Here is a 27,355-nt window from a genome sequence, read left to right on the forward strand (position 1 = left end):
ACTGCCCACATCCCTCCAGGTTGAAAACAACCAGTCCACCACCACTCTGGGTATAACCATCTAGCCAATTTGCCACCCATCTGACTGTGTAGGCATCAATGCCACAGTCACCTAGTTTTTTTTAGGAGAATGTGGTGGGAAACTGTGTCAAAGGCCTTCTTAAAATCCAGGAAGACGACATCCACCCCGACACCCTCATTCAGGGACTTTGTGACCTGATCATAAAAAGAAACCAGGTTAGTCAGGCAGAACTTGTCCTCAGTGAACCCATGTTGGTTGCCCCTGAGCATTACCTCCCCTGCTGGGCCCTTGCAGATGTGCTACTTGATAAATTTTCTCAAAGGTCTTCCAAATGACCGAGGTAAGACTGACTGGCCTATAATTGCTGGGGTTCTCCTTTTTCTTGTTGTAAATGGGGACCACACTGGCCCTTTTCCAATCCTCTGTTATTTGGCCAGTGCCCTGTGCGCACTCATAGAGCCGTGCCAGGGGCCCTGCTATGACCCCCGCCAACTCCCTCAGCACCCTCAGGTAAAGAGCATCTGGAGCTACTGATTTAAACACATCCAGCCCCTCCAAAAGTTCCCTATCTAGGTCACCCAGGCTCTGGGCCCCCTGGCCCTGGGTTCTGCCCTTCCCTAGGCTCTGGGTGCTCCGAATATGCTTTGAGCCTACCCCTAGCAAGGTTCAGGGTAATTGCATGCCTCTAGGGCATCAATGGGACCTCCAAACCACCCCTCATAGTCCCTTCCACAAACCACCAGTGCATAGCTAGCTGTTTTCACATCTTCTCTCATTCCTTCCTGCTGTACTATTGCTGTGCCGCTAACACAGCAATAGGCCTTTTAAAGGGTGAGACTGCCTATAATGCTATGGCTGGGCCTCCTCTTGACTGCCTGAACAGTCAGTCTCCCTTTTTTACTTTCTAAGTAACAGGAACCATAGGTTCCCTGTTACAGTCCCTGTTTGGAATTGATGAGATTCTTTAATATATGTTGTTCCAGGAACTAATTTTGCACTTTATCTTTTCTACACTAAAGTGTATATAGAAAGTGTGTGGTCTAGTGTCCAGGCATTCTACTACTCCTTGTGAAAGCTAGCTTATGTCCAGGGAAATCATGCACAAGTCATGTATTAAACATCACATAGCACAAAGGTAGCTTCAAAAAAATAGGAATGGTCACTGGTGCTGTATTCATAGACCTGTCAGCAGCTTATAGCACTGTAAACCACTAGAGGATCCTTGCAAAAAAATACATATGATGAAAGATTACTAACTACTACAAATAATACAATGCTTGCTAGAAGAATTGACAACTGTCAAATTATGTAAGAAGTGGAGCCAATGGTGAAAACAAAGGACTGGCTTACCTCAAGGGAGTGTACATACAACTATATTACTTAACATTTATATCAATGATCCACCATTTAATCCAGGCACAATAAATCTAATTTATGCAGATGATTTTTTTAACTACCACCCAAGCTAACAATTTCACCCAGATCAAAGCCATATTGACATCAGCACTCAATGGGTTGTTGAACTATTACACTGGGACAGGTACACGATCTGGGCCAACCTAAACGTGGCCCGCATGCCTATTCCTGGGGGGGGGGGCAAATGCCCGCCTACTCGCCTGCCATGCCTTGTTGTTAATTAATTAATTGGTGTTAATTACCGGGAGGCTGCCCTTGTGCTGCCCTGCTGCCAGGGGGCGCTATCTGCGGCTCCGTTTCCTCCCCTACACCGCAGTCCACACCTTGCCAATGGAATAGATATTTCCAATTATGCCCTTTTTGTCCTCTCTGAGCCTCCTCAGTCGCACCGCCCCCTCTCTGGGGCTCCCCAATAATGCCCCCTCCTCTGGGGCTTCTCGGCAACTGCCCCCTCTCAGGGGCTCCCCGGTAGTGTCGCCCCCTCTCTAGGGCTCACCACGCCTGCACTGGGGCTTCTCAGTAACTGCCCCCTTCTCTGGGGCTTTTGCCCCCTCTCAGGGCACTCCTCAATACCGCTGCCCCCTCTCAGGGTCTTCTCTGTCAGGCCGCCCTCTCTGGGCTCAACATGCCCGCACTGGGCTTCTCAATAAGGCTGTCCCCTCTCTGGGGCTCACCAGGCCCTCACTGGGGCTTCTCAGTAATGCCCCCCTCTCTGGGGATTCTCAACTGTCCTTCTCTAGGGCTGGGGTTTACGCACCCCAAACGCTGTGCCCTCACGGGCACTGGGGTCCTCACACTCCTCTGTGAGTTCCCTATGAGGCCTCCTCCAACCCCTAATAGCCTCTCCAAAACCACTGGTCACAAACAATAACATAAATGCAAGCCCTTCGGCTATAACATAAACAGAAGCCAACTGACCCAAACAACATTCGGTCCTACCAGTGACCCTTTAACTCTCAGCAATGTTGGATGCAGCTCCTGTATCAGGTTTCCCCTCTCTCCCAGGGCAGAGAGCTTCTTCCTCTTTGGCAGCTGGCAGGGAACTGCCTGTAGCCCCAGCCCCTAGGGTTTATAAGGGAGCCAGGCCCTGCCCCTTCTGGTCAGCTGACCTTCCCTGGTTGCCCCAGCAACCCACAGCTGGGCTCCTTATTTCCTGCTAGGGCTTCCTCCCTAGCAGTTTTCCCCTCTTTGGGAGCAGGGCACCTCAGTGCTCTGTGACACCTAGCAGTTTTCCCCTCTTTGGGAGCAGGGCATCTCAGTGCTCTGTGACATACACCAAAAATCAACTATGTACAAATCCAAATAAAATAAGTTAGTCTCTTTCACCTTCAAAACTGAGTTACTGTCACAGGCTGGAGTCCCCAAAGGTGGCCATGTGACCCCTAGGGCCCCTTGACCGTGCCAATTCAGCCCAATGAGCACCCTGTTTCTTGCCCGCCACATCTTGTTGGTAATAATTATGAATAGGGAGGCTGCCCTCAAGTTTACGTTGGACACTGTCCTGCTGGACCCCATTGGACCCTATGGGTTTTCAGACCCCTTTTGGCTCCCACTCTAAAACGGATGTCTCAGGACACCCTCAGCTTTCTGGGCTAGCTGCGTGGCTCCAAACCACCACTTTACTATGCCCAAAGCCTCGCAGATGGCATTCTCAATGTCCCTTCACATCCCTGTCTCTCTCCCTCTGTGCCCACACTGGTGCTGGGGTCTGTGCACCCCAGATACTGTGGCCACACTGGTGCTGGGGTCCCCACACTGTAGTGGGCCCCCAATGAGGCCTCCTTCTTCCCCAGTAGCCTCAGCCCAATCCACCAGTCTACAAACCGAAATCAAAATACAAGCCCCTGGGCTATAACATAATGCAAGCAACTCAGGGTGTGCTCTGTCCTTTTAAATGAATCACCCTTCCCCCAGCACAACATGCCTTGTAGGCCAGGGTCTGGTGAGCTCCTGAAATCTCTTAACCTTACCAGCAGCAGGAGATGGACCACCAAGCCTCTTCCCTTAGCTTCCTCTAGGAGAGCTCCTTCCTCCTTAGCTGCTGGCAGAGAACTGACCCTCTGGTCCCAGCCCAGGGGTTTATATATGCCCCAGGCCCTGCCTCTGCCGGTCAGCTGACCGCCTGCAGGTGCAGGCTAATGCCCTCATTCCTGCTGCCCTAGTAACTTGCTGCTGAGGGGTTCCTGAGTGATTGCTAGGGCTCTCTCCCTAGGCAGTTTTAGCCCTTAAAGCAGCAGGCACCTTAGTGCCCTGTGACAGTTACTAATAAGTGACACAACCTAACTGGAATGGAATCACTCTTGCCTACTGCCCAAATGGAGTAACATTAGGATGCCTGTGTTGGGTCATGATTCCACTGTCTATGGAGTCTTCACTCTGTCAGGAAGTGAAGTAGATTTCTCTCTACACTTGCATAGTTTCTCCCTCTCAAACTAATTCCCTTTCTAGTTATTTGCAAGGTCTTTGCATTTTATTAGAATAAGAAAAGAGATCTTACCTTTTCCCAAGGTCCCCTCTAAGTCCCTTTAGAGAGTCCCCAGATCTCCTCCCCTTCTTAGCCTCTCCAGCCTGTCCATTTCTAAAAGGCATAAGTTTAGATTTTGGTGCCAAGGCAGCACTGGGGCCTGAGGGATGGAAGGGGTGAAATGAGTGCTTGTCTCCTTGTGTAGGGGCTGGGGCATCCACAGCAACATAGGCTGCTGCTGTCTTCATGCAATCAGTCCCAACACGGACTGAAGATGTGGTGTAGGGTCCCTGGAGCCTGCTGTTGTGATGCCCCCTCTGAACTGGTGCCTGGGGCTGGTGTCCCAGTTACTCCCCTCACTCCACCAAGTTACTTTACTGCCCTTTCCAAGCTCTAAGCTAGGAGAACCATCACCAGTATCAATATCTTCTCTGGTCTCTTTCATGTAGCCATAAAAGACATCTCACCAACAGGCCTTACTCTCTGATGGTTGATGCTTGCCATATCTCATAGGAATGATTATCACTAAGCTGCATTTTTTTTCCTAAACTGAGGGTGCTACAAAGGCTTTGCGAGGCTCAGAGTTGGTCTTAAAAAGCTAGAATGCTCTTTTACAGGCTCATAAATTTCAGGTTATTCTATTGTAAATGAAAAGATTAAATCTTTTTCACCTCTATTGACAATACTTGCATTAGAGTAAGGCTGATGATGCTATCTACTTACTTGATAAGTGAAAAGCAACCTGTTCAAATTTGCTGATGATACCAAAATTTGGGATGAGGTGGGCATGCTAGTAGGGAGGGAAAGACTGTAGAAAGACCTGGATAGGTTGCAGGGGTGGGCTAACAAAAACAGGATGCGTTTCAATACAGACAAGTGCAGGGTGCTGCACTTGGGCAGTAGTAACCAGCAGCACACTTATAAGATGGGAAACTCTCTTCTTGAGAGCATGGAGGCAGAAAGGGATCTTGGAGTCATCATTGACTCCAAGATGAACATGGGCCGACAATGCAAGGTCACGGTCAGCAAGGCTAACCGGACCCTATCGTGCATCCACAGGTGCATCTCAAGTAGGGCCAAGGAGGTGATCCTCCCCCTCTACGCGACACTGGTCAGGCCACAGCTGGAGTATTGTATCCAGTTCTGGGCACCCCACTTCAAGAGGGATGTGGACAACATTGAGAGGGTCCAGAGGAGGGCCACCCGCATGATCCAGGGACTACAGGGCAGACCCTACAAAGAGAGGCTACGGGGCCTGAACCTGCTCAGCCTTCAAAAGAGAAGGCTGAGGGGGGACCTTGTGACCGTCTATATACTCACTAGGGGGGACCAGAAGGGTTTGGGGGAGACCTTGTTTCCCCTAGCGCCCCCCAGGATAACAAGGAATAATGGCCACAAGTTGTTGGAGAGTAGGTTTAGATTAGACATCCATAGGAACTACTTCACAGTTAGGGTGGCTAGGATCTGGAACCAACTTCCAAGGGAAGTAGTGCTGGCTCCTACCCTGGGGGTCTTTAAGAAGTGGCTCGATGCCTACCTGGCTGGGGTCACTTGAGCCCAGTTTCCCTCCTGCCCAGGCAGGGGGTCAGACTTGAAGATCTACAAGGTCCCTTCTGACCCTACTTCTATGATTCTATGATAGCTGGTAGTGATCCAATAGCGATGACTTCTTGCACAAAACTTGTGGTGGAATTTGTGATTGGAGTGAACAGTAATTATTTTGTATCTCAGTAGCACAGAGCAGATGCTAAAGAGAAGAGTATGTGTATGGAATCTCTCCAGACTAATCTGTCCCCCACCTCTCTTTCCTTAGAGCTTCCAGCATTTATGTGCCTAAGGCCCCTGGCAGACATGCAAGTAAAGGCCTGATGGGATCTGATGAAGGGTCTCCACAATCATACTTCCTGCCATGCCATACCTGCCTGGCAGAAGGCATGATTGTGGGATCCAGCATCAGAACCCATCATGCTTTACTGCTGGTGTAGGGAGAGCCTAAGATCACAATCTGGGGCTCCCCCCGCACCAGCAACTACCAAGCTTCTGCAGCTGGGAGTCCCATCAGCTGATGGGGCTCTCAGCCATGGGGGCACACCATGCACTCTTGCAGCTAGGAGACCCCAGCTGATCCAGGCTCCCAGCTGTTGGGTGAAATATGAATTTTCATTTCCACTTAGGAGAAATTTTATAATCTTTGCATTTTCCTGTGCCTGAGGAAGGATGAATGTGCCCAAAAGCTTGCAAATAAAGAATTTTTTTTTGCAAATATCTACTTGGTCTAATAAAAGATATCACCTCTACTACAATTTCTGATTCCTTCCCCCACAAGTAGGAGCCCAGATCAGCTGATGGGGCTCCTAGCCACAGAGACGCACCCTGCTGCAGGGAGCTCAAAATCCCCTAAGTATCATGTTTAATGCCAATTGATGTATCTTTCTTGCATGATTTTGTCCAATCCTCTTTTGAACCTGGTTAAATTGTCCACTTCTGCAACATCTTACAGAGGGTTTTTACAAGCTGTGTGAAAAAGACCTTCAACCACTGGACTTTAAAGTCAAATCTTTCTGATAAGTGATAACACAACCTTAATTCTATCCCATTGCCATTCTGACATGATTTATCAGTCAGTGGGCACGTCTACATATGCATATTAATGCAACATAATAAACTCCAGTACATATCACGTGGGAATTTATTGCTCCCAGGCACTGTGTCACATTGGCCCGAGGGGGTCAGCCTGCCAGCCTGGGGCTGTTCCTACGGAGCTCAACATGCTGCAAAGGAGCTGGCTGGGGCATGAGGGTGCTGTAGTGCTGGGCTAGCTGGCAGGCAGCTCTCACACTGAAATACCTTTGTGCTCCAACCAGCTGGGTCAGTGTCTACATGTACACTGCTGCACATGTGAAAACTCCACAGCAGGATAGTACTTGAATTTACAAGTACAAATCTGCTGTGGAGTTTACTAGTTTGCTGTTGCCTAATAGGGCCCCACGTGTAGATGCCGAGGCATTTACTGAGGATTAATTAGGCAACTCCTCAGTAAACATCTCATGTAAATATGCCCAATATCTCATAAACTGTTATTCTTAAAGTTCATGCTTCATACTACAGTAAAAGTGTGAAGAAAAAGAGTCTCCAGGTTTGTTCCCTTTTTATGTGTCTTTACAAACTTCATATTTGTATTATTCTTTTTCAGCTCTGGAAAATAAACTCCTCCAAAAACTCTGTGAGAATGACTTTGGTCTATATAAACCTGTACCTGAAACGACTACTATACATAGCCTTTTTGAATTTGGCAATGTTTTGATATCAGTACCTCATGTGCCTGTACCTGAACAAGAAAGTATTGATACTGTAAGTAAAGAGTAGTTCTTAATCATCTCTGAAAAGAAGCCTGCCTATATTTTAATTAAAATGTCTTTATTTATTTAGATTTATATCCCACCCTATTCAAAAGGCTCAGAGTGGCTCACAATAAACAAACAACCCACAGACGGGATTCCCTAAAAAAGCACCCCAAATCTTTGAACTCCAGTTCCCTTCCTCCCCTCCATACCATCTCCCTGTCCAAAGTACAGCCTCCTGCCAATCCCAACCATGCCTCTGAACCACTGTTCACATCTAGATGCAAGAAACATCTTCCTCCACTCCCTACTCTCTGCTTCACTCCAAGGAGTGATTTCCCCACCCTGCCATTCTTATTATTCCTTAACATGTGAAGTGATCAAATAATGAATTCTTTATGCTTAGATCAAAATAAAGTAAGACATTAAATTTCATTGCTAAGAGTCTAGAATAGCAGTTTAAATAGGCAGTAAATCCTGATGGCCTAGAGATCTTATAATTGTATATAATAACAAGGCCTCAACATTTTCATAATGTGGGCACAACTTAACAGACTGAGTCTGATAGATACCTCTGTTCATGCATGTTTGTCTAAGTCATTTGAGATTTAGTTTGTCCAGAACTGATGCATTTTAACTTGTTGCAAACTGCTGTGAGTTTTAGCACAGGTGCTCCAGAAACTCCCATCTAAGATATATATGCTTAAATCAACAATATGTTATATGCTAGTAGAAATGTTTTATCTGAACAACAGTGTAAAGATCTGGTTTCTGCATTCTGAAACCCACCCTTGTACAAGGGATCAGACACACCATATATATATGAATGTTAAAAAATAGCTGTGGACTTTTCATTGTGATCTCTTTTTGCATAGCACATTTTTGCTGAATTGATTTGTTGATGTGATATCTTGTCATGTTTACGTGCTACCTGCTTATGGTGAAAGACACCTGGATTAGGCTTTTTGCCTTGATTCATTAAGAGATGGCTGAAGTACCCACATTTTTGCCCTAATCTAATACCAGGTAGCACCAATTTTCAAACATGACCAAGGTAACGTAGCTGCAATCTTCCTAATATTTTATTTTCCCATTTGCAAATTTTTCATCTTGGTGTCAGGGTTTTTTGTTTTATACCGTTTTTCAACATCAGAACCACAGCATAAGGAAATTAATTAAACGATTTTATGGTAGCCTCTGAATCAGCCAAACATATTCCTAGTACAACTCCACAAAGTTAACAAAGAGCTGAATTTGACTCATTGTGGGTGCATCTACACATGCAATTAATGTGATGTGATAAATTCCAGAGCAGTTTGTACTGGAGAAAACTGCTCCTGGGTGTGCCCAGGACAGCAGCAATTCGTGCCAGGGTAGAGCAGACCCGGGCTGACAGGGGCCATGGGTAGTCTGCCTCAGGCACCGGATGGTGGCAGTGGGCAGCAGTGGGGCTGCCTGGGGCACAAGGGTGAAGCAGGAGACTAGCCTCCAGGTGACTGGGCACAAATTGCAGTCACGGTTACTGTCTGCATGTGTATTTCATTGCACGTAATTACTCTGCCGTAAGAAAGTACTGTAGATGATGATACTTTACTGTGGAGTTAATTAGTCTATTCTTCAGTAAAGTGCATGTGTAGATGCACCCTATGGTGTTGAAATGGATAAACAGCTAAAAACATTCTATAATGCCTTATCTTTCTTCTGCTTTTGTACAGGCCATTAGCACACAAAGTTCATCACCAAAGATGGCAGTCCTTCATGTAAAATAAAAGCACTTAAAAATTCTATATCACTTCAGGCAGTAATTATAGACTTTGTGTTACTTTCTTCATGACCTTGTTCTCCAGCTATAAAATTCTTCCTGAGAGGGAATTCATGACCTTTGGAACAGATTCTATTGAATAGCAATGCACTGCTGGGGAAAAAAAATCAGACTTCCTGCAGAACAGGTGGAGCTTTACTGCTCCAGAACTATATATTACCTCTAATAGTGTTTTGCACTGAACCTCCATATATGTGTTTTAGGAACTATTCATCTTAATCTTAAAATAGAGCATTTGCTACCTTTACAGCACATCTGAACATACATCAAAAGAAATTCTCCATCCTGTTTGCAAATATTTAAAAGGCAAACTTTCCAGTTTTAGTCATCTCTATAAATCTGTTGAATAAAATATTTGATATGGGATCCTTTGCCACACAAGCATTAATCACTGAACCTGGGTTGATTTTGTAGATCACGTGTTAAAGCTAATACCATTAACTCAAAGTAGGTGAGTCAGTGAGTCGGTTAATGATAATTCTTTGGATTGTTCTTCATTTATTAGCATTATTAGCTGAGTGTTTCCACACAGATTTCAAAATTCCCTGATTTATCTGAAGCATGAAAGATCATGTGTAAACTGTTACTGCTCTCAGCTCTGGGCACATTACAGCCCTAGTGTTGCAGGGGTGATAACAAGGGCAGAAATTGTCCTTATGTGCCTGTAGGCAAAACAATTGAAAACACTGACTTGTGCATGGTGAGACTAGTAAATTATTTCTGACTGGGATCACATGCATCTTTTCATGAGTCATTTTCACTTCTAAATGCCTGAATGCTCATTCACATGGATTGGGATGATAATGGCAAAAGCTAAGCCTTCAAAGCTAGTGAATTGCCATCAAAACAAACAAGGCCTAAGCTAAAAGAATGTAGCCTGTAAAGGGTTTTTGGACCATGTCATCATATTTCTATTTCATCCACCATTGCAGCTACTGAATCACAGAGGCCAAGAGTTTTCTTGGTCTGGATCAGCATTTTTAAGGTTACTTGTAATCAAACAGATACAGAAGGTAGTATTCCATTAAAAGTGCTTCCACTTGGCTGCTCCAGTCCTTCACCAACACTACATCACGCAAGTGTGATAAAGGCAGCACAGGTACTATAGCTGGAGGTGTACCATTCATGAATGAGAACCCTGAAATTACTACTAATATAGCAAAATGATAACTAAGGGGAATCATCAAACATCATTATCTTTTCTCTAGGTTATTTCAACTTAAGTAGGATTTTATCATAAATTATAACATTTTGAATCCTATTTTAGCTTGCAGGGACCAGAGATGGGCAGCCATTTTCTCCTGCCCTGAATCTTACTGCTCCCCCACCTTTGAAAAGGAAAATTCCTGAGACTTATGAACATCCATTTACCCCTTCACTTTATGTCAGACCTGATGAGCCAGAAACCATAACTGCTAGTCCACTTGTAAGTCCATTATTCAATATAACAACAGATGAAGAAAGACTTCAACCAACTTTGCAACCTCCAAGAGTGACAACTGAAAAAGGTAAGAATCACATGATTCTACTGCCGGAAAGAGTTTGGGAAAATAAAGGTCCCATTTTGTGTTGTTAAACACAAGCACTGACTGCAAATGTAAGGGTTTCTTTTTTGCCCTCCTAACTCCTTTTTTCCAATATTAAAAAAACAAGCTATTGCAAACTTTTATTGTGCCATATACAGGTTTCTCTTTATGCTGTATATGTGTTCTTGGAAAATGGTGCATAACTTGAATTCACATAAAGGGAACCCAATTTACAATGTAACAAATAGGGATAAGTTCCATGATCTTGACTGTTTGTTCCCAAACCTACCACTTTTACAAGACAATTTTGGTATTCACCAACAGCAGATGGTACACACAAGCACAGGGCACTTTCATAATGGGGATGGTAACTACAGAAACATGCGTCACAGACAAGAACCACAGATCCACATAGGAACACAGATCCACACAGGAGACTATATTTTGGTGCACGTCACTCCCACAGTGCACTGCACAAAGCAGCTGACTGCGGGCTTCCATCACACTGATCGTGTAAGAGTGAGTTTACCTTGCATATAATTAATTTTTGGTATAAAAAGGATCATCGCATAAGAGCGAATTTATATATACAGAACCCACATAAAGCAAGGAAAACCTGTATATGGAATAAATAAGCAAACTGGGCTAAATGAACCAGTTTTTCATGCTTGGAGACCAGAGTTCAAATCATTTAGGCTAGAAGAAGGAAAATATGGTTGCCCAATAGACAACTGAAACACAATTGGCAACACCTATTCAGGCAGGGTGAAGCACTGGTGACCCAGCACATGTTGCTAGTCAAGAATGAATGGTGCTGGCTAGGGCTGTGCAAAGCTTCAGTTGTCAATTCAATTTGGAGAAGATTCGGCTCAATTCAGTGGCTGACTCTCCAAATCTGAATCGAATCGGGAGACCCATTAAAAGGTCCGAATCAAATCCAAAGACTCTAAATTGATTCAGAAAAGTTTTGGAGAGATTCGGAGATTTGGATCCACCAGGGACAAGCAGGCACAGCCGGGCAGCTGCAGGTTCTCCCATGGCTCCTCTGGCTGTGCCTTTCTCTTTCTGGGTGGGGGGGAGCTGTGGGAGAAGCCCCCATGGCTGCCTTGCCTGGGCCCAGCCCCCACCCAGCCCCAGCCTCCCAGCACTTAAAAAAGAAAAAAGAAAAAAAGCCCCGCACTCACCAGCTACAGCAGTGGTGATTGGGGCCTCTGGGATCTCCTGGCAAAGGCCCCTGCATAGCCCCACTCCCTGATTGCTCCCCGACCTGGCCCCGCCCCAATGGGCCCCTACCTGGTCCCAGCAGTCCGGGAAGAAAAAACAAAACAAAAATAACCTGCACTCACCGGCAGTAGCAGTGGCTTTGGGGCCTCTGGGGCCACGTGGCAGAGCCCTCCCGCACAGCCCCCACTCATTGATTTCCTCCTTGGCCCAGCCACATCCCAATGGCTGCCTTGCCTGGCCCCAGCATCCTGGCAATTAAAAAAAAAAAAAGCAAAAAAAAAGCCCTGCACTCAAAGGCTCTGGCAGTGGTGACTGGGGCTTCTGAGGATTTGTGGCAGAGCCCCTGTGTGCAGCACGGGGCAGTGGGGGACAGTGGGGATCACCCCACTTGCCTGGCACCTGTGCGGCAGCTGCTCCATGGTGCAGGTGAAGCATGCTGTCTGGGAGCTGGGGCAACTCCACCTGTCAGCTGGAGCCCAGCACCACTCAGCCCCAGCAGCCTCAGCTCCCAGACAGCACGCAATGCGCTGCTGAGCTGCGCTGCACATGTGTGATGGTGCAGCTGTCATGCGAAAGCCAGGTGGGGGGAGATTATCCCCACTGCCCCGTGCTGCACTGGGGGGGAGGGGCTCTGCCATGAGCACTTCCATTCTGTACATCCTGTTTTTTGGTTGTTGGGGTTCCCCTCCTTTCCCCTTTTGCTAAGTAGTTGGGAAGGGAAGAGGTTATAAAACATGGGTAAAGCAGGAAATCCTCAGATTTCATGTCAAAGCTTTGCTGTAAGGTTCTTCTGAAAACGACTTGACTTATGTATGCTTGATTACATGCAATTCTTTGAGCAGATGTGATATCTTTTAGTAAACCAACTAAGTAGTTGGAAAAATTGGTCTTTGCAAGCTTTCAAGCACAAACACCCTTTGTGCCCGAAAGCTTGCAAAGAAAAATTTTTCCAACTGTTTAGTTGGTCTAATAAAAGATATCACATGTGCTCAAAGAATCTAGACTGCCTACATCCCTAGACCAACACAGCTATAACCACCCACCCTTGATTACACACCACATTTGTGTAGGGGTATGGCAAGCTGACATTAAGTCCATAATTTGAATAAGGGACCACATTAGGAAACTGCACCCCAGTCTCCCAGATAAGTTCATTTATCAACTCTGTAGGGTAAAATAGGACTTAGCTGTCTGCAGTAAATAATAAATATTTGTAAAACGCTAATTATTTTTATCCTGCTAGCTATAGTCACTTGACAAAGACTACATATAATAGCCAGAATTAAAACTTGTATGTCTAAATTAGGCACTAAATTCTGTATTAGGCACAGAAACATAATCTAGGTTCTAAACTAACAAATTTGAAAACTGATACCTTGTTCTTATATCTTTCAATCCATTCATATAACTCCAATTAACTCAATTAAGAATTTGGTCAAAGATTGAGAGTGCAATATGGCGCAAACATGTTAGATATTAGGTAAGCAATACTAGAGTTCGTTTTTGCTTACCTTAGAAGATTCAATTCTGAAAATTCAATTGATCACAGCAGGGAAGAAAACTGTGAAGTAACTTGATGTTGTTTCAGATCCTAGGTGCTTAGAACCTTTGCAACCAGGAGACTGCCGAGACTATCAGGTGAAGTGGTATTATGATAAGGATGCCAATTCTTGTGCCCGATTCTGGTATGGAGGTTGTAATGGCTCAAGAAATAGGTTTGAGACAGAAGATCAATGTCGAGAAACCTGTATTAATGCATAAACAGGTAAGTTCCACCAATATTGGAGAATGTCCTTGCAAATCCATATGCATAGTTTTAGCTTACCAGATAATCAAGTACATATTTTTGAAAGAGGTAATTACCAGATAAGGTTCCTTCTTTTTCATGTTCACACATTTTCTTGACCATGGAACAGAGAGTCACCACTTCAAGTGATCTTTAAGTTTTTTAGAAATGCTATCAAACATTAACAGAATGATTCATCAAGTTATTGTGTTTTCCGGCTGCATATTTAGATACTGTTTAGCATGTGCTTCCAAAGAAAGAACAAGCCACAAAGGGACTTGGATGCTACTGCAACACTTACATTTATCTGTTTGTTTCTTAGAGGGATGTTTTAGCTGTGAGGGTCAAGGAATTATGTGAGAGGCAAGGATTTTTTGGGCAATAACTTTTACTGGACTAACTGTACTGTTTGAATATAGTAAGACAAGTTTTTTAATGCGAAGCATTCTTCTTCTGATCACCTTAATAAAAAGAACACTGCCTCTCATATAAGTCCTGGACAGTGTTGCCAGGTGTAAAATAATTATCATATTTGTACAATAATTTCAACCCTTGTACAATGTATAATCAGTAATAGTAAGTGTTCAAAATGTATAATAATTTTTGAGGCAGCTAATTGGTGCAGTATAGACAAAACTCAAGTCACTCACAGGGCGTCTTAACTGACTTTTGGGTTTGCTGTCAGCACTTTCTTATGACAGCTTGCCTCAAATTAAAGAAATGGTTTGTCTTTGATGACCCAGTTCTCACTCACTCACTCACTGGCCAGTTACCGTGAGCAATATAAAGTAAATAACAAAAATCATTATTTGAATGGTTATTTGTATACTTATTTGCATATTTTTCAGTGCACAATAGTTTTTTTTTTCAGCAAATACAATAATTTTTGAGCTTCTATTTAAGACCTGGCATCGCTGATCCATCACAGATATATCATCACACTCCCATAACATGGAAGATATCAAAATCCATCACTTAAAATGGAAAATCTGTTTTTTATAGTGGAATTTGCAGCCCTAAGCAATGTGTTTAGGCTCTCAGTACAATGCAAGGAGAGACTTAAGCACTTCAATGGTTCCACAAAAGCCAGCAACTGAGTGGGAAGCCACCTAAGTTAGCTAACAGGAAATGCTGTAGAGAAAAGATGCGTGTTATGCTCCATCTCTCTGTGGGTGCTTAGGCACTTTACACAGCACCATAGGGAGTGGCCACCATGTATTATCTCCTTGACTTCACCCCCAAGTCTGTCCTGAAGGTCAACACCTAAGCCCTTTCTTTCAAAAACTAAACAGAGGAGCAGGGGTTATTATTTCTTCTCAAAATATGCTTGCAGAAGAAACAAAAGAGATGACAATGATTCCTTTTTATGTAATAGCTTGATGCACTGATCTGGGACATGGGAGACTTTGGTTTAATTCACTCCTGTCTGAGGGGATTCAAATCTACATCTTGGTATTTAAGTGGTACCCAGTGGTTGTATTATGTAAAATACAACAACAGTTACTGGAGCAGGGGCTGAAAATCAGGTCTCTTTCAATCCAGGTGAGTAAAACACTAGGCTGAGGTTATATGCACTGCCTTTTTATGAAAAATGAAACAATCTTCAATGAAAAATGTTGAATGCCCTTCCACCCCTTGCTCCAAAATGGTGGTTAGAACACTCTCCTGGGAGGTGGGAGAAAGGGTTTTGATCCCCTCAGGGACAGGAGAAAACTGAATCCAGGCCTGCTATATCCTGGATCAGTGTTGAACTACCACATACATACATCTGGTATGTTTTGGAGGAAAGAGAATGTTACTTTTTGTATAGAGCTAGGATCAATCCTAGGATGACTACTGAACTGAGCCCCCCAGGTGATGTAGTTGGAAGAATATCTTACATGTGGATCCTGATAAGATTTAAGTTAATGTATGGAACTGTCAGGACTGGGGTGTTTCCAGACATGCCCAAAAGCAGAACTATTAGCTTCAAACTCATAGGTCTATGGATTGTAGGCTCCTCAAGGCTTAGGTGGCAGCTGAGCTGGAGTGTTGTGGGGTGAACATTTGGACATAGGTGTCTAAATTCTGCTTTTGGCCTTTGTAAATCTAGCCCATAATACCTAGCGATTTTATAGTGCTTTTAGTCCATAAATCTGAACGAAAAACACTTTACAACAGGTGGGCAAGCATTATCATCATCATTTTACAGATCAGAATGAGTCTCACAGTAGTCCCTAGCTAACAGGAATTGAACTCCAATCTTCTAATACAGCCATACCCCTCTGACCTGTGGAGTTTCAGACAGGCAGTGAAAGGGACAGCAGATGCCACCAATTCTCTGCCCAGCATTTTTTAGGATAGTGACTTTTGTAGAAGAAGAGATAAAACTTTAAGAAACTGAATCTAGTGTTTGACAACAGTTGAAATGACCCAAATATATATATTCACCTTCCTACATGCAAAATGGTGTTTATGTATAGCACTATGGTAAAAGTGTCTGAAGCACTGAAAAGAGAACAACGTATTCCATCATAACAAGAAACCACTGGAATTTTTAAAAAATTAAAAAAACAGGGAAATAATTGCTCCAGATTTTCAACCAAACCCACAGACATTCAAAAAGCCTGAGCCTGAATTGATTCAATCTTCGCAGGTTAGTCTAACCTGGCTAGGCTGAACTGGTTTGCATATAGACACCCACTCTGGACTGAAGAAATACTGGCACATGCCTGCAGTGGCTCAGGCTAGAAGCCAGGGGACGCTAGAGCAGCCCTCCCTTCCCTTCTATAGTGTGAAGGGTGTGACCAGGCCCTGGCAGGACCTCTGATTAGGGGGGATTTCCCCTTCCTTTTGCTGCTCCTGACCAGCCGAGCAGGAGGTTGATAACAGAGCATTTATCAGCCCATCAAGAAAGCAAAAGTCTCTCTCATTAGTTCAAACTCTTTTTAAACAACTTTTTCCAAGGAAAGAACAAAGGGACATTATCAGCTGACCTGTTGATTAGCTCCAAAAAGCCCTAAGTGGACACTGTCCTGTCTGCCTTTGTCTTCTCTGCCTTACACAGACACCTCTCAGCATTAGCTAGCATAGCACATGCTGGCTATCCTCTGTGCTGTGGGAGAGGGGAGTGGGGAATGCCTGCTTGAACAGGGAGGGGGGAAGGCAGAGGGAAGCCAGGCAGATGCTGCTGTGCCTGCCATCTCTGCCAGAGCTCTAACCAGGGAGCGAGGGGAGGGGCCAGCCCTGCTGGGTTGGAGCAGAGAGCCACAACCAGGGCTGCAAAGCATCTGGGATGCTGGGGCACTCTGATTTAAGTTAAACCAGGAAGGTGTCTGGGACAGACATTGCATAAACTGATTTGATCCAAATCAGTTAAGTCTGATACTACATTCAACCAGTTTTATCTTGAACTGGTTTCAGCCATTTTCAAACTGGTTTATATGCACTGAACATCTGTTCTGTTACAGATTTAAACGAGTTTCTTAGCTTTATCACTTAAACCAGTTTGTGTAATATCTGTTTCTAGCCCAAAAGTGTCTGGGCCACCAAAGAGTTTACATGCCTCACAAATGCTCTCTGATACAGTGCACACATAAATAGTAAAACTACACATCTGGTAGGGCTGTGCGAAATGGCTATGTTTTGATTTGGTTTCATATTCAACTATTTTGGAGGACAGTGATTTGTTGTGGTGTTTTGGATCTCTGCCCTGTTTTGTTTCTGCCGAATCTGTTTCGAACAGTCTGCAAGGGAAGCTTCGCACAGCCCTACCCAGCCGGGCAGGGCTGCAGGGCCAGGGGCTGCAGGGCCCCAGGGGAGAGGAGGACAGAGATGTGGATGACTTGTCCAGGGGAGGGCCTTTGCCCTCTTTGCAGGTCAGGAGACCCCCACATGGATTTTTAATCCCTGTCACGCTGGGTCATGGGGCAGGGAAGCAGCACAGTGTGGTGAGCAAGCCTGCTAGTCCCTGCCACATGACTCAGCTCCACAGGGAGCAGAGAGCTGCACAGTGGGCCTCTTCACTGCTGCTGCCCACCCCATACTGCCCCAATGATGTGGGGCTGTGCAGGTCAGGCAGCGGTGGCCAAGAGACCCTGGTGTGGATCTCTGCTCCCTGCAGAGTCAGGTTGTGTGGCAGGGACCAGCACTTCCCTGCCACGTGACCTGGCTTCGCAGGGAGCAGAGATCCATGCCAGGGTCTCCTCGCTGCTGCTGCCCACATGCAGCCCTGCATTGCCAGGGCGGGCAGTAGTGGTGAGGAGACCCCTGGCATGGATTTCTGCTCCTTGCGGAGCCAAGTCACGTGGCAGGGCAGCAGCATACAGCTGATTCCCTACAAGCCCAGCTCTGAAACTCTGAAATTTTCAGAAACTTTTCCAAAATGTTTTGGATGCCTTGTTTCATTTTGGAGATGTTTCTGAACCTTCCATTTCGATTCAGATTTGGTATTTTGGGCACCAAAACGGCCTGAAACTCTTCTGAAACAAAACGGCTGCCAAAATTCTGCACAGCCCTGATATCTGGCCTTCAGGTAGAGGTAGAAAAAGACGACCACCCATCCTTCCAATAGAAGAAATAAGATTCTACTTTTCTATCTTTTCACTTCTATAGCTGTTTCTATAATACTTGTCTCTAAATAGACTGATATCGTGGGTATCTCCCGAATATCCAACCCACGTAAAAAATAACACTTTGTTGTGCGTGGCCTAAATGTCAAGAGTTAAACAATTTAATGGACACATCTTATTCATTAGATGATTGAATATCAAACAAAACAACAGCTCTACTCTTATCTGGGTATCAGAAAGGATGTCTTCATTTTTGTCTGTGAATCTAGAACAGTTTCTTCTTATTAAAAATCATAGAAAATATATTGTATTAGGTCTTTTCTACAAAGGTGTCTTTAAATTGCAGTAAGTACATTTCTTCAAGCTATGTAAAGATACTTTTTATATTTCTTTCTAGAACAACTGTCAGTTGGGACTGCTGAAGCTGAAGGTATCTGGTATATGTACAGGAGAGAACACTTAAAAATCCAAATGATGTGCTAGCATGGTTATTGTTGACCTGCTTTTTGGTGCTTTTCAAATTTTACTGTTCCCACTAATTGTAGGTGCACACCTATATAGCATATAGTTATTTAGTTCATTATAGTAATTAAAGCTTAAACCACATATAGATGAGCTATTTTTCCTTCCAAATTTATTGTACGCATAAATCCTCATATTCCATTATTAGAAAAATAAGGGGAAAAGAATTAATACTCAACATTTAACAACTGAAACCTGTTATTCTACCGAAAAAATACAATATGCTGCAGTTTTAAGCAGAAATAAGTGGTGCTTGAAATGGCATTCCTGGCCCAGCACTTAAACTAGCAAATGAAAAAATTCCATTTATCTCTTGGGAGTTTAAAAACCATGGGCATAATAAATTAATGTTTCTTTTCTACACTTTTGAATTTAACACAAGCATAGTTTTATCAGTTTGTATCGTAACCTCTGTCAGTTCCTTTCATTTCATAGTTATGATAATATGTACAGGATTCTTCAGCTCCTTTGAGCTACTCAGTACATTTAGATTTCTCAGGGCCCTTGGGTATAAGACTAAAATGGGGGAAAAAAATCACTGTAGTGTACACTATACAGCAATTAAAAGGGAAAAAGCACTGAAAGATGTACAGACATTTTTACCTCTCTAGCACAATTCGTTTAGACCTAACCTTACATGAAGCCATTGTATAAGCTAAAACAGATGAGTATCTCATTAAAATGAAAAGCAACAATTGATAAACTAGTGTTGTGTCATTGTTTCTTCACAAATAAACTATTTGTGTTTTCATACTTATGGTAATATTTCACACAACGAAAGGAATACAAAGCAACTGCTTACACAGTTTCAAGTTCGTCTTACATAACCCTTTAGACATTAAAGGACTATTAATATTTACAATGGATATTCTGCAAACTCGTTTTTTCAGGTTTCTAAGAAATGCTTAGCATATCTGATTTTCAAGAAGACTAAGGATTTTGTGCACCCAGGTGAAACAATTTGATGCAACGTGATTTTCAGAGGGCAGAAGCTCATCAGTTTTTGAAAATGGAGTCCTGTTAAGATGTCTCAAACTGAATATTCAAAATATAGGGAAAGCCTAAAATCACCATTCATCACTCCTTACTAGGCAAAGGTCCAAATCACAGACCACCATTTCAGTTAGCCCAGTTTGACAGTTTCTCACCAAGGAGATAAAACAGTATATGGGACTGAATACTGAATTATTCTTATTCCCAGAGATGATCTACCTATGACAAACTCACTTGTTAATCAGTTACCTTCCAAATGCCACTAAAGAAAGGTATCTTAGAAAATATATTCTCCACTCTCCTGTGTTTTTTTTCTCTTAATATTAGAGATCTCCAGTTTTAAATTGCTTAACATGGTATGAAAGCTGATCTTTGATGCATGCAAATAGAGTTTGTATATAGGTATTAAAAAACCCAGAGGACTGTTATCAACAAATGCAATAATCCAAATAGTCAATAAAGTTTACCTTTAGAATAATGAAGAAATAAAGCTAAAATAATGAAGAAAGTAAACGCCATCTACCACAACTGGATAGAGACATAGTAGAGAAAGCAGCACTATATCCAGTACAGAGATACAAATATAATAATGTATTAGTTGTATTTGGGCAGAAATCAATTTCTATTTTGACAGCTAAAAATCAATCTTTATTTTTAAAGCATTTATTAAGATTTTTATGGATGTAAATGTTCATGATTGTGCAGAATTAGGGCTGTAGGGGGCAGACAATTTAGTAATGACTATACTTTTATAAGCTTTATAAAAATCACATGTCAAAACATAAAAAGTAAATATCCATATATCTATAAAGCATACCTTCTTTAACTCATTCTGCTCATTTGGTAGTATATTCCTACCAGGCTGTAGCTTTTGTTCTCACAGAGCAGAGTGCAGGGGCAGGGACTGGGCTAGGGTCTGCAGGCTGGGGCAGTCAGAGGCACTTGCTACTGGTGGAGGCTCACTGGGGACTCCTGGCTGCCAAATGCCACTGAACACCCTGAGTCCCGTGCTGTACCAGGAGGTAGTGGCTACTCAAACTGGGGTGGGAAGCAGCTCCCCACGGCGTCTTAGGAGGCAAGCCCTGCCTGGCGGTCACGAGCGGAGAGGCGGCCTCTTGATGGCCACATCCACCGGCCCCTCTGGGCAGCATGGGGGCGCCCATATGTACCATGCCACAAGCATGCAGGGGCAGAGCTGAGCTTAGTGGGAGTTTGGCACTGAATCCCTGACTGGGACCTGGGCATAGTGCCAACAGTTCTGCACCTCAGCAGTGGGACCTCTCAGCAGCATCCCCTCCTCCATGCCCTGTCACCGGCAGGCGGTTTCTAGCCAACCCCCTTCCAACACAGCCCTCCTAGCATAACCCCCAGCTCTTACAGTGGCTGCCTGAACTGCTGCCAAAGGAGCAGTATGTGGTTGGTGCAGCCAGGGCTCTCCACACCCCACCTGCTGTAGACTCCGTGTGCATGTGTGCACGCGCATGTGCTCTACCCCCTGTCCCAGACTTCCTTACCCCCATCCAGATTTTTTTCTTACGTATCCTTTCTATAGTTTTCAGTTATTACCAATAAAAACATTTTTCTGTTGGTCTGTGAGTGTGAAGTGAAATCAACGTTTACCAATGTTTAGCGATGAAAATCAAATCCTGCCAAGGCTAGCTGTGCTATTCAAGTAGAGATGTAACTAGCAAGTTTTGTCCCCTGGTCAAAACACTGCTGCACATTTAATTTTATATTTCCAGACAGGTACAATGCAGACTGAAATACCAAGCACTATCCAATATTTAACAGACCCAACTTAATGCTTTTATCAAAATTTTAATTAATTTTTCTCTCTCAGAATCACTATTGCAGAACCATTTTTACTAACAATGCTGACACCCATTATGTGATCAACTGGAGCCTCTATTATTCAGTACAAAGAAAAGGAATGAATAATAACAAGCTGCCTATTATCATAGTTTAAATAAATGTGGTCAGATTTTGATAGGTTACTGCAGGTGAGCATTGCTTATTGAAATGAGAAAGTGTCCAGTTTCATGTAAAAAATCATAATAAAAATTAACCCCCAAAACTTGTAAATCTAATTAATCTTTCCTAGTTTAGCAAATAGTTATCTTGCAGTTCCTCTGGTTGGGGTTATCTTTTTCAATTATTTGTGGCTCTGTTGCTTGAGGCAAAACATTTGGATTATGCTTCAAAATCTTAAATAAAGTTAGCAAAATGTCTATCTCCCTTTATATACATTGATGTAAAAATATAGCAAAGTAAGAGGAAGAGAAATTGGGCACCTGTAAAATGTGGAGAAAAGGTATTAGGGCAGCACCATCATGCAAGATTAAGAAAGTAAGGATAAGATTTTCTTTGTATTTTCCTTCAGATCTCATTAACAGAGTTTCTCACTGTAAGCCACAAAGTCAAGTACCTGAAGGTTAGGAAAATCCAGAGCTGATGGTCACCAATCAAGCCACCCTGATTCTGTCCCCTGGTGAATATAACCTGGAGACTGATTGAGGAATGGGCCCTAAGGAAAATAAAATATACAATCAAAGTATTATCACAGTGCATGCATATAGCAGCGCAAAATCAAGGTTACAAGGGAAACCGTGTTAACTTTGCTGGTTCCCCAGTAGCTGAGTATTTGACTTTGCGTTTTAATATGTTTGAATGCAATTTTCTAAGAGTTTTCCATACCCTTCTAAAAGGAAAAGGATAAAACAGAAATTCTAATGCATGTGCTGTAAACAATAAGCCTGTCAAATACATCAGCAATGGTTGAAACCTGATCTTTCAGCACCACAGTGAAGACAGATATCACTTTATATCCAGGATTAACAATGCTGTGCTGTGTAGATACTAGCTACCTCCAATTTAGCTAGCTTACATACCAAAAACAAGATAACTGTGGCAAGATATCTCATGGCTTTCTCCCAGATATATACTGGAGGGAAGGAGAACCCCTAGCTTTTCCATACAACGTATGTTTGACACAGCTCCTAGGTATTCTCATACAGTGTTGCTGGCAAGGTGGGTGTAGTATCAGCCTGGATCTAAAAGCTATAGTTCTACTTATTTTTTAGTAGGTTTCCAAAAATCTTCTTAGGATTGCTAGAGAGAGGAAGGGAACATAGCTTAACAGTTTACTGGAGGCAGATGAAGTCTGTGATAAAGCTCTTTATTTGAGTATCACCATTTTCAGATGGCCCCATACAAATCGGGATCACATCCTTTGTCAATTATAGAAATTGACAAGGAAGTATAAATATTCATATCTTATATCCATTTGATATCAAGCTGACACACAAACTAAACAAAGCAAAAAGCACTCTAAAAATCATATAATTAAAACCAGAAATTGCATATGGATTTTACTGCTTTGTATAGAATCTTTTTGGAGACTGTTGTTTTCATGGAATAATGAAGAACCATTATGATAAAAGACCACAAGTATCATTCAGGTTAAAGCATAAAATCCATAGACTATACCACAGCTTTTATAGCCAGCACAGGTGAAGCAGTGTTAATGGTTAAATTAAAATGTTTAACTCTTCATGGTGCACAGAAATGACTATGTAAAGAATATAATTATCTAGCGAAGGCTTGAGCACTGACTACATAAGCCAAGGCTGCTGCTTCTAATGGATCTGATCGTGCAACTATTCATGACTCATAATATCATAAAGACATACAGAAATCCATAACACAGCCTTCTAATTTAAATGGAAATTTGACACCAAATGAACTGGCAGGCCACAATGATTAATTTATACATTCTAAATGAATACACTTTTGTAAGAGGGAAAGAGGACAGTGTAAATTAAGTCATGTACTCTCTCATTTATGTATATACATATCCATTAAATCAATGAAATGTTATTCCTATGCTTGACTAAAGTATACCCTTGACATTTTAAAATCCTAATTTTTCTAAAGTTGAAATCTCAAGTGCTGACATATTCTCTCCATTATATAATTAGGATACTACCTTACCCATTATAAGAGTCTAAATTGATGGTTTATAATGGGAGACCCCCGGTAGTAGCCAAAATATAACAGGATAGAAAGAAGTAAATGGAGTGAATGTTTTCTGAAAATTAGAAAGACATTAAGGACCATATTCAAATTGGTTCTCTAAATGGGATTTAGGTGGAGTGTAGGCACCTAATTTCAAAACAACAGAGGAAAGAGGAGAGGAGGAATTGGAGTCCTTGACTCAAGACTGCTGTTTTTCAGCAAATGACTGTAATGTAAAAGGCATAAAGCCATGCCAGGAGCAAGGACCACAACTAAGGACTCCTTCTCTCCCTGAGGATTGTCAGTCAGTGGCTACAAAGGTATATTATCTCTTGCTTGCTTTACTTCTGGTCTTATGATTATTAAATACTTCAGCAACCCAGCTTCAAGAGGATGGGTGAAGAATCCCTTCACTTTGCCTGCCACTTAGCCTAGTTATGAGGGATCTCTCATTGGAAGTGGGAGTGCATATCCACACAGGGTGAACTGGGCATGGAAAGATTTAAGACTAATTGTTTTTCTTCCAGTTCCTGTGTAAATTTTGTTGCTTATAGATGTCAAGACAAGTATTTCTGTGTAGAGCCAAACTAGGAAACTTCCAGCTTCTAGCAGTTTTTCCGGATGTGACTTCTTCCCGACTAAAAATGCCTCTGCAGTTTTATGAGGTGGGCCAATACGAACTCCTGACCAATAGCAGAATTTGCAGCAGTGCAGACTTTGCAGTAGTGCATTTGTAGTAAACACATTTTAAAACTATAGGCAAACCCTGTTCTCTGAGCTCAGAATATTCAAATGTTTGTATTATCTGAAACTCACATATGTCCAATAATCAAAACTTGAATTGGAAAGGATGTTGTTTTGCACAGTCCCCAAGCCTTGAAGATATTTTAAAGATCATTGAGACCTTCACAAAAATCATGATCGAACTGTATTTTGTACTGAAGTTGACATTGGATGGAAGTTCCAAGGGCTGTCCAGTATAACTCTGAAAAGTTTGCTGATGGGCACTTTGAATATCAGGTAGACATTTCCAAAAGCAAATGCTTCTAGGATAAACTGCATCAGCCCACTGTCAGAGAGACATTCCAGCAACACCTGCCTCTGTCATTGGAACCACCTATGCATTCAATTGCTGATCTGGAAGAGTGACTTGTTTTTCCACAGCTGGAGAGCCATGGGTAACTTGTTCTGAGGTTGTGAGGGACATTTATTAAAAGGGACCACATTCTGAAGATTGCTTCTCCAGCTCTAATGTTGCTCAGTGAACTGTCTCTGTTGGGATGAGATTTTCTGTTACAATCAATTGCATTATATAAATGTGCAGAAACCAGGCACTCAGTATTTCTCTTAGAAGAGAAGGGGGATGTTCTGAGTATTTTTCAGATATGGTGGCATCTGAGAATTTGGTTACAGCCTACAGTATTTTTCTTGATGTGTTTAAGATAAGACTATCCAGCTGCTCCTCAAATTAAACTGGAGAGCAGCTTAACTTTGCCCTACCAGGATACCCCTCCAGGGAGACAAACTCTGTCTTCAAATAAATCACCAGAAGATCCTGCACTTAGTACAAGTACTTCTCACTTAATGTTGTCCTGGTTAACGTTGTTTTGTTAGTACGTTACTGATCTATTAGAGAACATACTCATTTAAAGTTGTATAAGGTTTGCTTATAATGTTGTTTGGCCGCCACCTGCTAGTAGATAACTACTAACATGTAGTTGGATTCACTTTGCATTGTTTCACTTAAAGTTGCTTTTTTCAAGAATGTAACTATGACGTTAAGCAAGGAGTAGCTGTACAACAGAAAAATAAAACCCATCAACTAGGTACCTCTTCTTGTTACAAAGCACCCCACTCCCCAGTTGGGCCCTTTGGAACCTATAAGAATGACCAAGCAATTACAACCCATTCTTGAAGATCATGCCTTGAAAGAAATTTTCCAGATCCTACCTTGTGACTTGCAAACAGCCCCTGATCTTGCCAAACTCATAATTAGAAAGAAACTGTTTTTGCCAAATACCAAATGGATTTAGACCTGGCCAATACATATACCTCTCCTCAAAGCCATCAGAAACTGTGGCTCCTACACCTGCTTATTACAGCAAGTGATCATTGCACCAAATACCATCCTGAAAGCTAGGTGGGTAGAGCCAAATCACTACTATGCTCCAGAACAAACTCCTGCAGAAAAATGATAAGGAACAAAAAAGCATGAGCACCAGGGATTAAGGTTTTCCATTCATCATAAAAAAACACAGAAAAATGTGGATTTTCTCATTTTAAGGAGAAAAACACATTTTCTCCTTTAAAGGAGAAAAATGCAGGAAATGATGGGTTTCTGCTTACAGGCTGATAGAGTTCCAGCCTGCAAGGGGCTGGGGGAGCAGGAGGAAGGCAATCAGGCAGTGGGCACCATGTGCATGTGCATACACATATGCACATGGCAGCCAGGCAGCATGGAGAGCAGGTCCCATAGCTCTCCACAGGTAAGTCTGGGGGGTGGAGATTGAGGCCCCCATAGTGAGGGAGGGAGTTGGGCAGGGCTAAGGCTGGGGGTACTGGCCAGCTAGGGCAGTGCATAGGGCCTGGGACTTGGGGTTTGAGGGTGGGGTAGGAAGGTCCGGCCACAGGACCCAGCTTGGGAGTGGGACAGAGTTGCAGGTAGCTTATCTGGGGGGCCATGGTGGGATTGGCTCCCTGCCACTGAACACACTCCTGGGGACATGCCCCACAGATTCATGCATGGGGTGGGGTCAGATGTGGGCTGGCCACTGCAAGATCCAGACTCCATGCCCTGCTGCCCTCCCCCTTGTGGCCTCTGCGCTCAGCTGGTGGGACCCAGTGTGGCAGAGTGGGGCAGGGAGGCTTGGTACTGCCACCAGGAACCCCGTGCTGCCATTGTGAGGTGCCCCCTGCCTGTCTGGCAGCAGCAGGGGTGGTGGCATGCAGTTGTGCCCCCCGCTGCTGCCAGGAGGGCAGGGGATACCTCACATGGCAGCATGGGGCTCCTAGCAGTGGCACCGAGTCTCTCCACCCTGCCTCACTCTGCTCTGCTGTGCCAGGTCCTGCCTGCTGAATTGCAGAGGTCCCTGGAGGGGGGGCAGCAGGACATGGAGCCTCAAGCCTGAAGCTGCCAGCCCACATTCACCCCCCACATGCGCTCTGCACTGGCCATGCTACCTCTGGGGGAGGGGGAGCCAGGCTCCATGCTCTGCTATGGTTGCAGCAGCTTGAGAGGCAACCAGGGCTTGGGCACTGCTGTGGGGGTATAGGGGCCTGTGGACCTGGCCCCATAGCCCTGGCAGCTGGGGCCCCTCTCTGGCAGGGCAGTGGGGATGGGGGGCTGTGGGCTGTGGCTGGGGAGTGAAGAGCATTGGCAGGGCCACGGGGTTATGGGTCAGGAGTGAGGAGCACTAGCAGAGCCAGGGGGCTGTGGGTGGGGAGTCAGGGGCACCGGCAGAGGCAGGACACCAGAATATCAAGGCTGCTCAGTGCCATGTATAGAATTAATTTTATTGCAGTGATTAAGGCATTGGTAGGCTTCCAAATTACTTTAAAATTGTAAATATGTCAACAAAACCTTGTGTTCAACTGATACCTATATATAAATATATATAGCTGTGTTTCATTTTAATTGCAGGAAAATGCAGATTTTGGGGGTTTTAATCAGAGAATT

The 27,355-nt window shown here is 43.6% G+C and overlaps 1 protein-coding gene across 3 annotated transcripts in view; it reads left to right on the forward strand.

The window, feature by feature from the left end:
- Positions 1 to 19,375, forward strand: part of COL28A1 (collagen type XXVIII alpha 1 chain) — a 189,983-nt gene extending 170,608 nt beyond the window's left edge. For all 3 annotated transcript variants that reach the window (XM_019498073.2, XM_019498072.2, XM_059728975.1), the window contains 4 exons: positions 7,095 to 7,252; positions 10,332 to 10,572; positions 13,403 to 13,579; positions 18,548 to 19,375. In XM_019498073.2, the coding sequence (XP_019353618.2) occupies positions 7,095 to 7,252; positions 10,332 to 10,572; positions 13,403 to 13,575 (572 nt within the window). In that variant the 3' untranslated portion in view covers positions 13,576 to 13,579; positions 18,548 to 19,375. The remainder of the gene's footprint in view (positions 1 to 7,094; positions 7,253 to 10,331; positions 10,573 to 13,402; positions 13,580 to 18,547) is intronic.
- The last annotated feature ends 7,980 nt before the right edge of the window (positions 19,376 to 27,355 follow it).

This window comes from Alligator mississippiensis, chromosome 5 (assembly GCF_030867095.1).
Source record: "Alligator mississippiensis isolate rAllMis1 chromosome 5, rAllMis1, whole genome shotgun sequence".
Lineage (NCBI taxonomy): Eukaryota > Metazoa > Chordata > Crocodylia > Alligatoridae > Alligator > Alligator mississippiensis.